This window comes from Gigantopelta aegis, chromosome 8, assembly GCF_016097555.1.
Source record: "Gigantopelta aegis isolate Gae_Host chromosome 8, Gae_host_genome, whole genome shotgun sequence".
In the NCBI taxonomy this organism is placed as follows: Eukaryota; Metazoa; Mollusca; class Gastropoda; order Neomphalida; family Peltospiridae; genus Gigantopelta; species Gigantopelta aegis.
The window spans coordinates 21,051,568-21,067,156 of NC_054706.1; the positions used below are offsets into that span (position 1 = coordinate 21,051,568).

General features: G+C 36.5%; 1 protein-coding gene across 2 annotated transcripts in view; it reads left to right on the plus strand.

Annotated features, from left to right (window-relative positions):
* LOC121379103 (protein sidekick-like) overlaps positions 1–15,589 on the plus strand; it is a 94,719-nt gene that overhangs the window by 74,253 nt on the left and 4,877 nt on the right. Inside the window, exons 25-32 of one of the 2 annotated variants that reach the window (XM_041507574.1) lie at positions 2,427–2,542; positions 4,356–4,536; positions 5,296–5,433; positions 6,801–6,965; positions 8,028–8,153; positions 12,267–12,440; positions 13,199–13,336; positions 14,449–14,593. In XM_041507574.1, coding sequence (XP_041363508.1) covers positions 2,427–2,542; positions 4,356–4,536; positions 5,296–5,433; positions 6,801–6,965; positions 8,028–8,153; positions 12,267–12,440; positions 13,199–13,336; positions 14,449–14,593 — 1,183 coding nt within the window. The remainder of the gene's footprint in view (positions 1–2,426; positions 2,543–4,355; positions 4,537–5,295; positions 5,434–6,800; positions 6,966–8,027; positions 8,154–12,266; positions 12,441–13,198; positions 13,337–14,448; positions 14,594–15,589) is intronic. The other variant, XM_041507576.1, reaches the window with a different exon arrangement.

Genomic DNA, 15,589 nt, shown 5'->3' on the forward strand with positions numbered 1-15,589 from the left:
ACAGTGCAATCAGAATAAGCTGAGTGTATTCCTGTGGTTAAAAAGGTAACAGTTGTATTAGACCAGATCCTGAGTAATACTGTTTGACCTCTTGGAGAATACTTCTTGATATTGAATTTTTATTCCATTTTATATTGTTGTTCCATATAACCAACTTGGTTACATTAAAATAAGAACAGCAAATTATATTATTTTGTTAATTAACTTGATATTAGTGTTTATGTTATATCATACAACCCTTGATGCCCAAACATACATGTGTATATAGATATAACGATGAGAAAGATATTGGTAAAATTTCCCATGTAATCTTCAATGAAAAATATTTTTTCTTTTGTTTTTACCGTTATTGAATTTCTTTTCCATTACATAACATGAAAAATATGTAAACATCTAATTAATTAATAACTTAGCCGTTTGATTCCAGGAGGTTTGTTTTGTTTTGTTGTCTAATTTTTACCTCGGCATGTGGGATTATTTTGTAAACATAGCTTACCATAGACGTGACAGTTACAAGTATTTAAGTTGTATTTACTGACATGTTTTTGTTTTGTTCATTTTCACCCCCTGTTTGCTTTTATCCGTTTATTTATTTTTGTTCAATTCATGATGGTCTATGCTTTGTTGTGAGGTTTGTCAGTGTTGTTGATTATTGTTTCTCTGTTTTTGTTTCACAAGATGTCTAATTCATATGAGTTGTTATGACTAAAAATCTAGAAATTGCAATAATTCAGGAATTAATTTAGAAAGTAATCTGTCTGCTAATAGGCATGAAGTTACTGTTGTTAATTAAATAATGTCTGAATAGTTAGATGTGTTTAAAAGAGACTGACATCCTAAGTTTGCTGACATTGTATTGTGTTTCCGACTAACAGTCCTTTTAGGTGTGGGATGTAGCCCAGTGGTAAAGTGCATGCCTTACCTGCAGTCGGTCTAGGATCGATCCCCGTCGGTGGGCCTATTGAGCTATATATTTCTCATTCTAGCCAGTGCACCACGATTGATATATCAAAAGCCGTGATATGTGCTATCCTGTCAGATGGTGCATAAAAAAGATCCCTTGCTACTAATGGAAAAATGTAGTGGGTTTCCTCTCTGACTGTGTCAAAATGACCATATGTTTGACATCCAATAGCCGATGATTAATAAATCAATGTGCTCTAGTGGTGTTTAGGGTATCATTATCTGTATATTCAGTGTATTTCGGATCCTAATGTTTGTAGTAGCTCAAACTTTTATTTTAATTCTTAATGTGTATTTTTTTCCTATGTACAAAGGTATTGGGAGGTCAAATCCAGTGTGGTAAGAAACATTAGGACTATAAGAAAGACATTGAATATACAGATACTGACGTTATAAATGAGAAAACGTATTAAATTTAATATGTGAATTTAGTCTTTGACAAGACTGATAACCACAAACATGTTACAAGAAAAGCAAATTCAGTGCAGTCTTTGTAATATATTTTACAACATACAACGTAGTGTTGTAGGTATTGGAATATTATTGCAATCAGAATTGTTTTTCTTTTCTTAAAGATTAGCCAACATAATATTATTTGATCAGGACATTGCATATTGTATCATTTAAGTTATATATTAATTAGAATTAATTTTAAATAACAAAGCTGAGAGACTTAACAATAGAATGTTGTTGAAGATAAAAAAAAACCCAGTTTCTTCAAAATCTACTATTTTATTTAAATTTGGACTTCTTTCACTAGATTTTATTTATTTATTGATAATATACACATTAGCTGATAACACATGAACTTTGAGAAAACATTTTAAACCATGATTTAATCTTAAACCACATTATGATTATTTCACTTGATAATAACTAAGACAAGCAGTGAAATTGTTATTTCTATTCTTAATCCAGGAATGTATGCAGGGCTTCTAGATTATGTTAGTCCCACTCCCATGGCTAGTGATATTCAATGTTGGGATAGTAAATAACTACCTGTACTATTGCCATGCCCGACGGCTAGTGAAATATTTTTGTAAAATATTGCAATGAAATCTATTTTGTAAATATAAATGTCATGCCCCACCACCCCAAGCCCCCAGTGTTAGTGTTTTTAAGCTCTATCTCCCTCTTTAGGTGACATATCTGATTATTACTGTTATTTAGTAAAATTGTATTAATTTAAAATAAAGTAGGGCTAGTGAATTTTTAATCATGGCTAGTCAATGTTTTAAATCACTAATTCCCATGGCTAATGGATTTTTATATAAATTCTACAAGCCCTGGTATGATATATTTGTTATTCATTTCTTTTTATATTTAAATGGTTTTCAAAGGATTATTATCATACTAATGAATTATAATCCAAGAATGTGTTATCTATTTATTATTCAATCCTTTTTATATTTTCATTGTTTAAAATGATTACCATACTAAAGTATTAAACAATTATTTCACAGCCCCAACAGATGCGCCATCAAGAGTTCAAGCCAAATCTGAGAGCTCTTCATCAATCTATTTGACGTGGGTGCCCCCGCCACCTGAATCACAGAATGGAGGTCTTTCTGGCTATAAGGTATACCCATGTTTAATGGTTGCCATAATATCTGAATCTAGCATGTAATTTCTTGATGTAGCAGAACATCTTAACATTAGTACAATCTTTTTCTTTTCATAATTTTCACCTGACCCCCTCTGAACCTTTTGCACTTCCCCTAGTCCATAATACTAGGGGAAAATGCCATGAGTTCAGAATCCATGTTAAAGTATTCATGAAAACAAAAAAATATAACTTTTCTACATTTCCATTTTTGTCACATTTTGTCCCTTTTACTTTCTCTCCTTTTGGTTACATCCTATTGTTTTTCATCTGACAGCTCCTCCCATCGTTCAACTTCTTTTACTGTCCACCTCCACATTTCAGTCCTTGTCTCTCATGTACAATAGCTGTTTGTCATTTGACACTATCTCTGTCACACTCCTGCCATAGCATATTAGAGTTTGCTCTAGTCTTAAGTGGTTTAAACAATGTATAATCCCAATTATAATGCTGGTTGGGGATTGGCCAACAGGCAAAATGCCTATATCAAGGCCTCTCCCTACAATTTGAAAATGTAATTCAGGTTTACACAAGATGACAGACCAATGGTAAATTCAATGATTCCAAATCTTAAAGGCATATTCCCACGGGCAAGTTTACAAATCTATTCACAACCCCAGGTCTACCAAGGATTATAAATAGAAGTAACCTACATGTAGATTATTACTGAGATTGAAGAAAGGGTGGGTTATTTCTATAGTCACGTGACAGCCCCCCAAGTGTGACCTCTTCAGATAATGTTCAACAGACACTTCTGACATTTTTAACTGCCCTATTATTGTAAATTGTTTGTTCACCTGTAGACCACTGGATTAATTTTGGACAAAAAACAATGAGTGAGTAAAAGTTTATAATTTTTACTCACATATATATTCACTTAAGTGTTTTATAAATATATAAAATAAACTTCATAATTGAATTTGTAAGTATTATTTTTGTGGGTTTTTCTAATTTTTATGATATTTTAGATCAGTTAATGTTGAATAAAATAAGAATTTTTTTCTCCAAAAAGTCGTGTTTACTTACAGGCATTTGTGGCCAGCTGTCCAGTATTTAAATCCGTTATTCCCAATAAAAGTAGTTTTCTGACCAGAATTAAAAAAGAAAGAAAAGAACTATGATTCATATCCCAATATTTGGTGATTTTTGTTATTGGTAAAATGATCAAATTTATTATCAAATTAGCTGTTACAATCAGCTATCGATCCCTAAAAATTACCGCGACGTGCCGCCATTATTGTCAAACTCAAAATTCCAAGATATTTTTCATTGAAAAATGAAAACTTAAAGCAGCCATAGTGTCAGTAAGTGTTTCCTGTTTTGTATTTCTGGTGAGTGTCATGTGCAAAACGGCAGGAAATATGAATTGGGTAATGCACAGTATACAGTGTACAGTATGTCGACTGGCATGACATCACACGAGATATCTTGCCTGCAGTAGTTAGAAGTTTAATGACATGGGTCAGACCAGTAGATGAGTAGAATCTCAGGTGTAGCCGAAGAACTTATATTTGAATGATTTCTAGTCTATTTTCAGACCTCTGATAATTACAAAATTAATTTTTTGGTTTACATATTGCTTACACATTCATATTTTGGGTAACCTGTTTATCATTTGCATATTAAATTTAGGGCATCATTACGTGGTCATAACGGGTTATACAAAAATAAAATGGGTTACCTGAATTTGTGTTTGTACAACCCTGTGTGTATAACCCGTAAAAACTTTATGCCAATTTTTTATTCTCAGAGACATGTATTTTAAGTGGAAATTGAATTTATTGTTTAGATTTTGTACTGGCCTGAGAACTCGTCGGTGGAGTATGCCCAGACGAAGATTTCTCCCGACTCTCACTTCCTGCTTGGTGAGCTGGATACGTTCACTATGTACCACATGACCGTCCAGGCGTACAACCTCGCGGGCGACGGGCCAAAGAGTCCTACAGTCTCTAACCGAACACTGGAAGGATGTAAGTCTTTCAGTCAGCTTAAATCTTTGAATTGCTTCTTTCTTTTTTTAATTATTATTTCAACTTATTTTTGTGCTTATATCCAATTAAGGTTCAAACACGGCGTCCTGGGCACTCACCTTAGCTATCTGGGCTGTCTGTCCAGGACAGTGGGTTAGTTGTTAGTTGTTAGTGAGAAAGAAGAGAGTGTAGTGGTCTTACACCTACCCACTGAGTCATTAAAACTCACTCTAAGTGGGAGCCGGTACCGAGCTGCGAACACAGTACCTACCAGCCTTATGTCTGATAGCTTAACCACAACACCATGACGGCCATATTGGGTTTTTAATTTTATAAATAATTTTATTCCTGTGTGTACTAGTTTTATTTTTTATGGTTATTTATCCTTTTCATAACTTTAATAAAAGGGTCCCTTGATGAGTATTGTATATGACAACACCAACTCTTTTTTTTTTTTTTCTCTAAACCAAATTTCACTGTTTCCTAACAGCCCAATAGTGTAGCCAGGAGAGGAGGTGTCTTTCCCCCCCCCCCCCCCACTATCTTTTTATTTGCTTGTCTCCCCCCTCAATAATATAACTCCTAGACTGTGTGTGGCTGCTCAGTCTGAAATCCTGGCTACACCAGTGTAACAGCCACTGATTAAACAAGGTGTTATGGTATCATTAAGCATTCCCTTTAGCTATTAAATTCTTCTGTCTTGTTCACTGAGGATATTTTCATCACATCAGTTTGTAAGATGTTGTGTTTTTATTGCAGTGCCGACTATTCCTGGACAGCTGAACTTTTCTAACATCACGTTACAGAGGGTGACAGTGAGCTGGTCACCGCCGGAAAAACCCAACGGGAATATAATCAAATATGAACTCATCTACTTTCTTTCTCAGCCACACGGATGTAAGTGATAATGAATGCCTCGCACCTGTCATGTTAAGTGTGCTAACAGTAATACAGTCACTATAATGATATTAATTATTTTTGCCCTTTCTTTATATAATTATTAAGGAACATAAATCTAGATGCTACATATCAAGATATCTTTTTATACAGTCAAGATGGCACATACCATGGCCTTTCGAAAACCATTCATAAACCATTCATGAGCACAGATTGGGATGAAAAAAAGACAATGGATCCAATGAGGGTGATTGACCCTGTGACCCATTCCACCTTAGGAAAGCACTCTACTACTGAGCTACACAAAAACAAAACAACTCTTTCGTTAGCAGCATGGGATCTGGCATATGCACCTTCATACCCTTTGACATATCAGCAATGAATGGCTATTTGGAATGGCCACAGTGCAATCGGTCCACTAACAAAGATTGATCTTTTGACCATACATGCCTCAGGTAGAAGCTCAACCTCTATGTTGCACCTCATGAAAAGTCATTACTCAAGGTTCACACAAAATGTAAGTCCTTGAAGTTAGAAAAGAAGATAAATTACATAAAATTTAACTTAATTCCGGTTGCAAAATGTATGTTAATTGAATTTTTATCAAATTCAGATACTACAGTAACAGTAAAACCTTTCAAAACCAGACCTCCTGTATTTTTTCCTGGTTCCTTTTTAAGCCAATGTTAATTTTTGTGCTGGGGTGTCGTTAAACCATTCCATTCATTCAATCATTCATTCATTCATTCATTCATTCACTGGCCTTGGTGGCGTCGTGGCAGGCCATCGGTCTACAGGCTGGTAGGTACTGGGTTCGGATCCCAGTCGAGACATGGGATTTTTAATCCAGATACCGACTCCAAACCCTGAGTGAGTGCTCCGCAAGGCTCAGTGGGTAGGTGTAAACCACTTGCACCGACCAGTGATCCATAACTGGTTCAACAAAGGCCATGGTTTGTGCTATCCTGCCTGTTGGAAGCGCAAATAAAAGATCCCTTGCTGCCAATCGGAAGAGTAGCCCATGTAATGGCGACAGCGGGTTTCCTCTCAAAATCTGTGTGGTCCTTAACCATATGTCTGACGCCATATAACCGTAAATAAAATGTGTTGAGTGCATCGTTAAATAAAACATTTCTTTCTTTCATTCATTCATTCATTACAAAACATAACCTCTCTACACCAGATACCCTTAAAAACCTGACTTTTTAGTTGGATGTTTGAGTGTCTACTTTAGAGGGGTTACACTGTATATCTCATTCTCAATCTTTTATTAGCTACCATTACAGATAACGTAAGCCCTGAAAATGTTGTTTATTACACCTGTATGTACCCTGTAATTTGTCATGAGTTGTTTCCCTTTGTTTCAGTGGAGACGAAGCTGGTGAAGCTGTTTCTGAACGGCTCGCAGCACAGCATCACGATCGACGAGCTAGACGAGTACAGCAACTACACGTATGAGATCCGCGCTCGTACCCGCATCGGCTTCGGACCGGCCAGAATCAACAGCTCTGTGACCGGCCCGCAACCTGGACGTAAGACTTTTAATCACCGTTATTAAGTCCTCTACTGGTCCAATCGGTGGGGACTATAGGTTTCATCACTGTCTTTCTTTTTGTTTGTCTGTCTTTTCATCTGCATGTTCGTCAGTCTGTCAAATGTTTTTATTTTTTTATTTTTTTTACAATACCTCAAAATACTCAGATTAAATTTTGTGTATAGCTTTATCATGTACTGTTAGATCATGTTTGACTTTCATAGCAATTTACCCTCTTTCACAGAGTTAAGGCCCTTGAACAACAATTGTTGGGTGCAGTAGGAGATAATGTATTGCTGGTCATTTTTGTGCTACAGAATCAGTATGAATTGTGCCATATAGTTCGACTCTGTGTTTTTGTCTTGCCTTTACAAAATAAAAAGATGAGATATAAGTATTACTTTTTTAACGACAACTTTTTATGTTTAATGTTAAAATTTTGCATTGAGAAGTCCTCGGACAATTTGCATAATGTTTATAGTAGGTGAGACATTTAATTCCACAGCATTCCTGTTTTGTACACTGGCCTCGGTGGTGTCGTGGTTAGGCCATTGGTCTACAGGCTGGTAGGTACTGGGTTCGGATCCCAGTTGAGGCATGGGATTTTTAATCCAGATACCGACTCCAAACCCTGAGTCGGTGCTCCGCAAGACTCAGTGGGTAGGTGTAAACCACTTGCACCGACCAGTGATCCATAACTGGTTCAACAAAGGCAATGGTTTGTGCTATCCTGCCTGTGGGAAGCGCAAATAAAAGATCCCTTGCTGCTAATCGGAAAGAGTAGCCCATGAAGTGGCGGTAGCGGGTTTCCTCTCAAAATCTGTGTGGTCCTTAACCATATGTCTGACGCCATATAACCGTAAATAAAATGTGTTGAGTGCGTCGTTAAATAAAACATTTCTTTCTTTTCCTGTTTTGTACAAGCATATGACTTTTGATATTCTAATTGGTATTAGAATATTTGGTTAATTCTGCTTCAGTATAAAATGTATTTTGTATAGTGTGACTCAGTTTTTGTATTTTTATTTTTATTTTATTAATTTGTTTTCTACCCATGTAGTGGCTCCCGGCCAACCATCAAAGCCCGAACTTGAAGTTACGCAAAAGTTTGTGACCTTGACCTGGATGAACAACGGTGAAGGAGCATCCAACATCTTTGGCTACATGATTCAGGCCAAGGCAGAAGGTAACTTGTTGGGATATATCTGTAAACAGGGGATCTGTTGATATAAATGTTTTAAAAAAGCCAAGAAAAAAGCAGGTAACTGGTGCCACCATCTAATTGTCTTAATGGTATATGACACTGGTGTTGACTACTGTGAGGGGCTGGACATAGCCCAGTGGTACAGCGCTCGCTCGATGTGCGCTCGGTGTGGCATCAATCTACGGCATTGGGCCCATTGAGCTATTTCTCGTTCCAGCCAGTGCATCACAACTGGTATGTCAAAGGCCATGGTATGTGCTACCCTGTCTGTGGGATGGTGCATATAAAAGTTCCCTTGCTGCTTATCGAAAAGAGTAGCCCATGAAGTGGCGACAGCGGGTTTTCTCTCTCAATATCTGTGTAGTCCTTAACCATATGTCTGACGCCATATAACCGTAAATAAAATGTGTTGAGTGCATCATTAAATAAAACATTTCCTTCCTTCCTCGACTACTGTGTAATCACTTTTGTTGGTGGTGGTCTAATATTCATGTAATTCAATGAATTTATGAACACAACAAAGATTAATTAATGTATAGATATGATACAAATTTATGATTCTACCTTTTTGATCCATGAATTTAAATACCCAATGAAATACATGTGGGTTTTTTAAAGCAAAACTGAAAATGTAAGCTTATGAAAATAAAGGAATTAACTGTAACCAAAGGACTGTTGTTTTAAATTAATATGCAGTGGTGGAAAACGTACCAGTCTGATCACCAAATGTATGGAATGATTGTGATGGATGAGTTACAAATATCACTACCAATTGAACCTGCTATCATTTCTTTTGCATATGTCATCTATACTACCTCTATTTTAAGTTCAATTCTTGTTTCTCCTTATACTTTGCTACTCTTATTGTGCTCAGTTTAAATTGATATCAAAGGCTGGAATGAAAAAGAGCCAACAAATGTCACTGTGTACTGATTCAACTGTATGTTCATTTGAAGTTCAGTTTGTATTGTAACAGTCTTGTGCTGCAGTAGAAAATCTGATGGACTAGTAAATGTTGGTTGGTACTAGTCCGGCAGACTAGGGGGATATTTTTCACTCCTGAATACACATTAAAACGTTTCCCATTATTATATAAAATAAAACCTGTCTAAACCGGATCCTGAACAAATAGGAATCCTGTCCAAACCGGCCAAATTACATGGTCCCAAATTTTCTAAATTCTAAAATACGACCCTGTTTACACGGATCCTGTTTCAAATGAATAAATATTACATCCGGTTTAGACAGGGTTCATTGTATGTTTAACCTAAAATATCAAATATTTAATATATCCTTGAGTAATCAAGTAGCGCACCTAAGAACACACAGTAAAGTAAACATGTGTAACCGAAAAGAAATAAAACAAATATTATTTACTTAAATAGTTAGTCCTTTGCTGTATATAGCATACTATTTGTTATTAATATTTACTGCCGAATTTATTTGCAAAAGCAAGTTCTTTAAGAGAACCCACTTTTGGTGTACTATGTAAAACGTAACAAATAGTCGCGCACTCCATTCTATTTACATGTTCAGCAGTTTCTGTCTCTGGAACCATATATTTGGTATTAGAGAAAACTGACTTTTCACCGCTGAAAAAATAAATGATGTAAATCACTTGTCAAAATGTACCGGCCTCGGTGGCGTCGTGGTTAGGCCATCGATCTACAGGCTGGTAGGTACTGGGTTTGGATCCCAGTCGAGGCATGGGATTTTTAATCCAAATACCGACTCCAAACCCTGAGTGAGTGCTCCGCAAGGCTCAGTGGATAGGTGTAAACCACTTGCACCGACCAGTGATCCATAACTGGTTCAACAAAGGCCATGGTTTGTGCTATCCTGCCTGTGGGAAGTGCAAATGAAAGATCCCTTGCTGCTAATCGGAACGAGTAGCCCATGTAGTTGCGACAGCGGGTTTCCTCTCAAAATCAGTGTGGTTCATAACCATATGTTTGATGCCATATAACTGTAAATAAAATGTGTTGAGTGCGTTGTTAAATAAAACATTTCTTTCTTTTCCTTACAATCCAACATAGGGTAAACATTTACAGGGTTTTTCATTTTAGACATACATGTACATGTATACTATTGATATAACAGAGTAATATTTTGTAATTTGTATTGCTATTGTAATAACAAACATAACTAAATATCACAGGTGATAAATGAATGTTTAAAAAAAAAAACGTAGTGGTTTGCAGTATTTAATAAATAGAGATTATTATATGAGCTTGTGTGTCGTACTGATTTTACGAAACGAGTGTCAGGATTTTTGTATTGCCCGAGCGAGAGCGTAAAATCAGTACGACTAACACGCAAGTGTAATAATTTCTTTATTATCCATATTATTATTGTTGTTTTCTTTATGAATAACAAGACCAAACTCAAAATGTTTCAGCCACAACTAGGAGATGACGAAATGACGTCATATTTCAAATGCACAGTCTGAGCTAGGACTGGAGAAGCAACCTCATGTTATGACGTCGCTTCCCAAAATTACGTCATCACATTTGTTATTACACGTGTGCTTCGTATGATTATTATTAACTCAGTTATGTTGAACCATATGGATAATAATTAAAATAACCATCAATATTATATAAAATTTCAACCTTCAGGTTTTGAAGTAAACTGTAAATTTTAGTCTTTTGAATCTTCAGTATTTTCATATATGATAAAAAAAAAAAAAAAGAAGAAGATTATGTGAAAGATATTAGAAAGATGCAGGTATATATTTTCAAGCACATAATTTTGAATTCATCAAGTAGTATGGTATTGAAGTGTTTTTAATTCAGTTTCATACAGTGTTTTATCGTGATGTACATACCTTTGAAACAAGGGTCAGCCATGCCTCATCTGCTATATACACCGTGTTAAGCTGTGTTCCCATATACACAGATACAGAACTCTACCTTTGAGCAGTGCTGAATTTCAAATAGTGTTTTCTCAGTTGAAAATGATAAAAACAGACTGAAGGAGCAAACTAAATGTTCCAGCTGGAAGCAAGTTACTTCAAATTAAACTTATCTGGAAATTCTTTCACGTTGAAACACTGCTAAATAAGACAACAGAGAAGTTCCAAGTGTGAAAAACCAGAAGATCTTGCAATGTTTGAAATAAACTGATCAGTTGTATGTCCCTACTGATGTTGCATGGTGCTAAGTTGTATATAAATACCTAAAAAATTTGTTCATTTTTTGTGTATGTAACAACCCAAAGATGTTAACTATGAAACTGACCAGTGTATGTCCAGCAGTGCATCCATACAACTGTTACATTATTTATCAACCCTATATTATTAATTAGCATTAAATTCATAATTTTCATTTTTTTTCTTTTTTTTTCTTTCGGTTATGGTATATAAATTACTGCCTTCATAAACAATTATTCCCACAGAAAGTGCCCTCATAATAAGTGAGCACCCTGCCCTCAAATCCTAGCTAGAACACTGCAAAAGGAAGGAAGGAAATGGTTTATTTAACAATGCACTCAACACATTTTATTTACGGTTATATGGCATCGGACATATGGTTAAGGACCACACAGATATTGAGGGAGGAAACCCGCTGTCACCACTTCATGGGCTACTCTTTTCGATTAGCAGCAAGTAATCTTTTATATGCACCATCCCATAGTCAGGATAGCACATACCACGGCCTTTGATGTACCAGTCGTGGAGCACTGGCTGGAGCGAGAAATAGCCCAATGGGCCCACTGACGGGGATCGATCCCAAACCGACCGCACATCAAGCGAGCGCTTTACCACTGGGCTACGTCGCGCCCCACACGGATAGGCTTCTGCATGCAGATATGGTTATTTCAATTGCTCCGTGTAGCTGGAGAATGACAACTATAGCTTGACATGCTAGTTTTTGTTTGGAAAGACCTGTTGCTGTATGTGTATTTCATCTCTAATTGTACACATGTGAACATCCCATTTCCATATACGACACATAATCGGACCTGTATCGGACCCGTATCCGTGTATATGCTAACATTTTTCACCCAGTATAAGCTATCTGCACTTGAAAGATAACGTGCACTGTTTTGCATGTAATAAATAACATGAAGATAATTACCAATATATTTCTCCAGATGAACAGAAATTCAAGACGATCATGCAGAAGAACTCCCGAGAGCCGATGGCCGTGATAAGTTTCCAGAACCTGACGCCAAACACTCGCTACCAGTTCCGAGTGATCGCCATCAACTCTGACAGCATCAGCTACCCCAGTGACGTCTCCGCATATCAGCAGACGCCAGGACCAGGTACAAATCATAATCGTCACTTACTCACTTACTTACCTGTGATATTAGTATTTGTTGCACTGCTCTTGACGATGTTTTAATTTAACTTTTGAATTTTTATAATGATGTTGATAATTGATTTATTCATTTATTTCATTTCATTTACTATTGTTTGACACCCAACAGCTGATGTCTTTTTCATGCTTGTGTATGGTTAAACATTCATTCATTCATTCGTTTATTCGTTTGGTCGTCGATTGGTCGTTCGTTCGTTCGTTCGTTCGTTCGTTCGTTCATTCATGCTTGTAACGTAAAGCACTTACCTGATGCGCAGTTGGTCTAGGATCGATCCCTGTCAGTGGGTCGATTGTGCTATTTCTCATTCCATCTAGTGCACCATGACTTGTATACAAAGCACTTACCTGATGCGCAGTTGGTCTGGATGTGTGTCAGTGGGTCGATGTGCTATTTCTCATTCCATCTAGTGCATGACTGGTAATCAAATCTGTGGTATGTGCTGTGTTAATGGCAAAAAAGATCTCTTGTAGCTGGTTTTCACACTAAGACACTATGGCAAAATTACCGAATGTTTGACGTTCAATAGCCGATGATTAATAAATCAATATGCTCTAGTGGTGTCGTTAAACAAAACAAACTTCACTAAGACTCTATGTCAAAATTACCAAATGTTAGACGTCCAATAGCTGATGCTTCATAACTCGGTGTTCTCTAGTGTTGTTCAAGAAAACAAACAATAACTTCAATATTTTTTCTTCCAGCTATGAGTCCTGTTGGCAAGGCGAAACCTTTCCACACAGAGTGGTGGTTCCTGGTGATCATCGCGCTGACCGGTGTCATAGTCATCCTCATCATCATCTCGCTCCTCTGTCTCATCAGTCGCAGACACAGATCTAACAGTAAGTTCACTTTGAATTCTCTCATCCCCGGGTCGTTCATGGATAACAACATTTTTCACAAGTTTGCAAACCATACACTTTTTTGTTACTCTTCCAACCCCACTTAGTGCAGTCAGAGTTAACAAAATTTTAATGTTTTCTAATCTCCCACCTTCTTTTGGCTATTTCTCGTTCCAGCCAGTGCTCCACAACTGGTGTAATAAAGGCTGTGGTATGTACTATCCTGTCTGTGGGATGGTGCATATAAAAGATCCCTTGCTGCTAATTGAAAAGAGTAGCCCATGAAGTGGTGACAGTGGGTTTCCTTTCTCAATATCTGTGTGGTCCTAAACCATATGCCTGATGCCATATAACCACAAATAAAACGTGTTGAGTGCGTCGTTAAATAAAACATTTCCTTCCCACCTTCTACTTAAAACCTTGACAATTATGAACATTTTAACGAGCTTACAGACCGTACACTTTTTTGCTACCCTTCTCCCTCCCCTAAGAGCATATCCGATAAAATGTTAATTTTGTTAAAATAATTTGTCATTAAAATTTTGTACATGTATAAGAGTACAAATGGTATAAACTTGCTTTGCAATGCTACATGATTTAAAACTAAATTTCTTACTATTATACATTGATGAATTCACACAAAAATCACAAATAATTCTTATAATGAAAGAGAACGCAATTTTTATACCGCTAGTTCAAAATCCATGTAATTAAGTTTCTTTTGTCATTGCCTTGATCAGATTACAGTACTGACATCTCATTTTTCATATTGATGTTGTTCTGTGTATTTTTTCAAAAGATAACTTTTTAGTGTCATTATCAGATCTCGATGTTTACGGTGAGCTATCACGCTCACTCCCAATCACTCCCCTGAGATTTCATTTCATAGAGAATAGTTTTTATATCCCTTTAGCATGTAAATTTATATGGTATTAATATTGTAATATCTTAAATGTTTCCCTATAATTTAAGGGAGCAATTAATCACCGCCCTCGTATTTTTTTTCACACCGAAGTCTGCATCATCTAATCTGAATTGAGTAAATTGTATCTCAAATGATGGTGTGTAATTCTATGCTCTTGCTAATTCTCATGTCTGATCGTTCTGTTAAGAAGAGATGAAGCGATCTCAGACGACAACGACCGTGGCGTCAGACTCCCCAGAGCCAGAGGAAGGAGGTTTCCCCACGTATGAACTGCGGCAGTCAAGGAGAAGCATCAACATGAGGAACGGTTCGGCAAAAAATATATATGCAAGGTTTGTAGTGTCGAATTCTTGTTTTAATGGCTGTCCATTATTATAGACTTAATTTGGTGCCACACGAGCATAGGAAGATGCCAAAAAGTGTAGGGGGGGGGGGGGGGGCACACTTTTATATTTACACACTTTTACACTATTATAAAGCAAATATAAAGCTTCCTATGCCAGTGGGTGGTCATGTTTTGCATTGATTTTAAGATAAACCTGTGTTAATCTGTTTGTGATCGGGTGGTGGGGAGGTAATGGGTCCCCTGGTATTCCAGGGCTCGAACTTAACGGCGGCACCGACGGCAATTGCCATCGTTGAGATATAAGTTGCTATAGGTAGAGAGCATAACCAATGGCACTTTTGTGCCATCGGTAAAGCTCCTCAACAATGACGAAATGTATACACCTGGTGTACATTATCTGCCAATATTTAACATTTGCACATTTAAAAGATGTCTACATATAACAAGACAGCCTTTCAGTCAGGTTTATTTGCTGTATATGTCACTTTTAAAAAAATTGCCATAGGCAGGCTCAAAATTGCCGTCGGTTGACTGTTTCACCCATTGTAATTATTTTAAACATTGCTGTGGGAGACAAATTCTTAAGTTCGAGCCCTGTATTCCTATGGATTCACCTCTGCTGTCTCAGTAATTATTTGAGAACAGGCATTAATGAATTGATGTTGAAAAACATGCTGTTCAAGGCTCGAAATCAACATGGGCCAGCCAGGCAGCAAAATGCATAAAATGCTTTTACATAATAATTTCACAAGCAGCTTTTCATCTTATATTTTAATACTATTTCAAATATATCAAGAATTCTCAATTATTTTCAGAAGTGGAAATGTAAATGTTATATATGTATCTACCTTTGTCTTCACATTACTGTTAAAAAATTACACTGCAAGTCTTAATTTTGAGTCTAATTTTCAGTACTACTTTGCAATTTCTAGCATTTGTTTTCATCTTGAAACCTGAGAAGTGAAAATTGCTCTGACTCCAC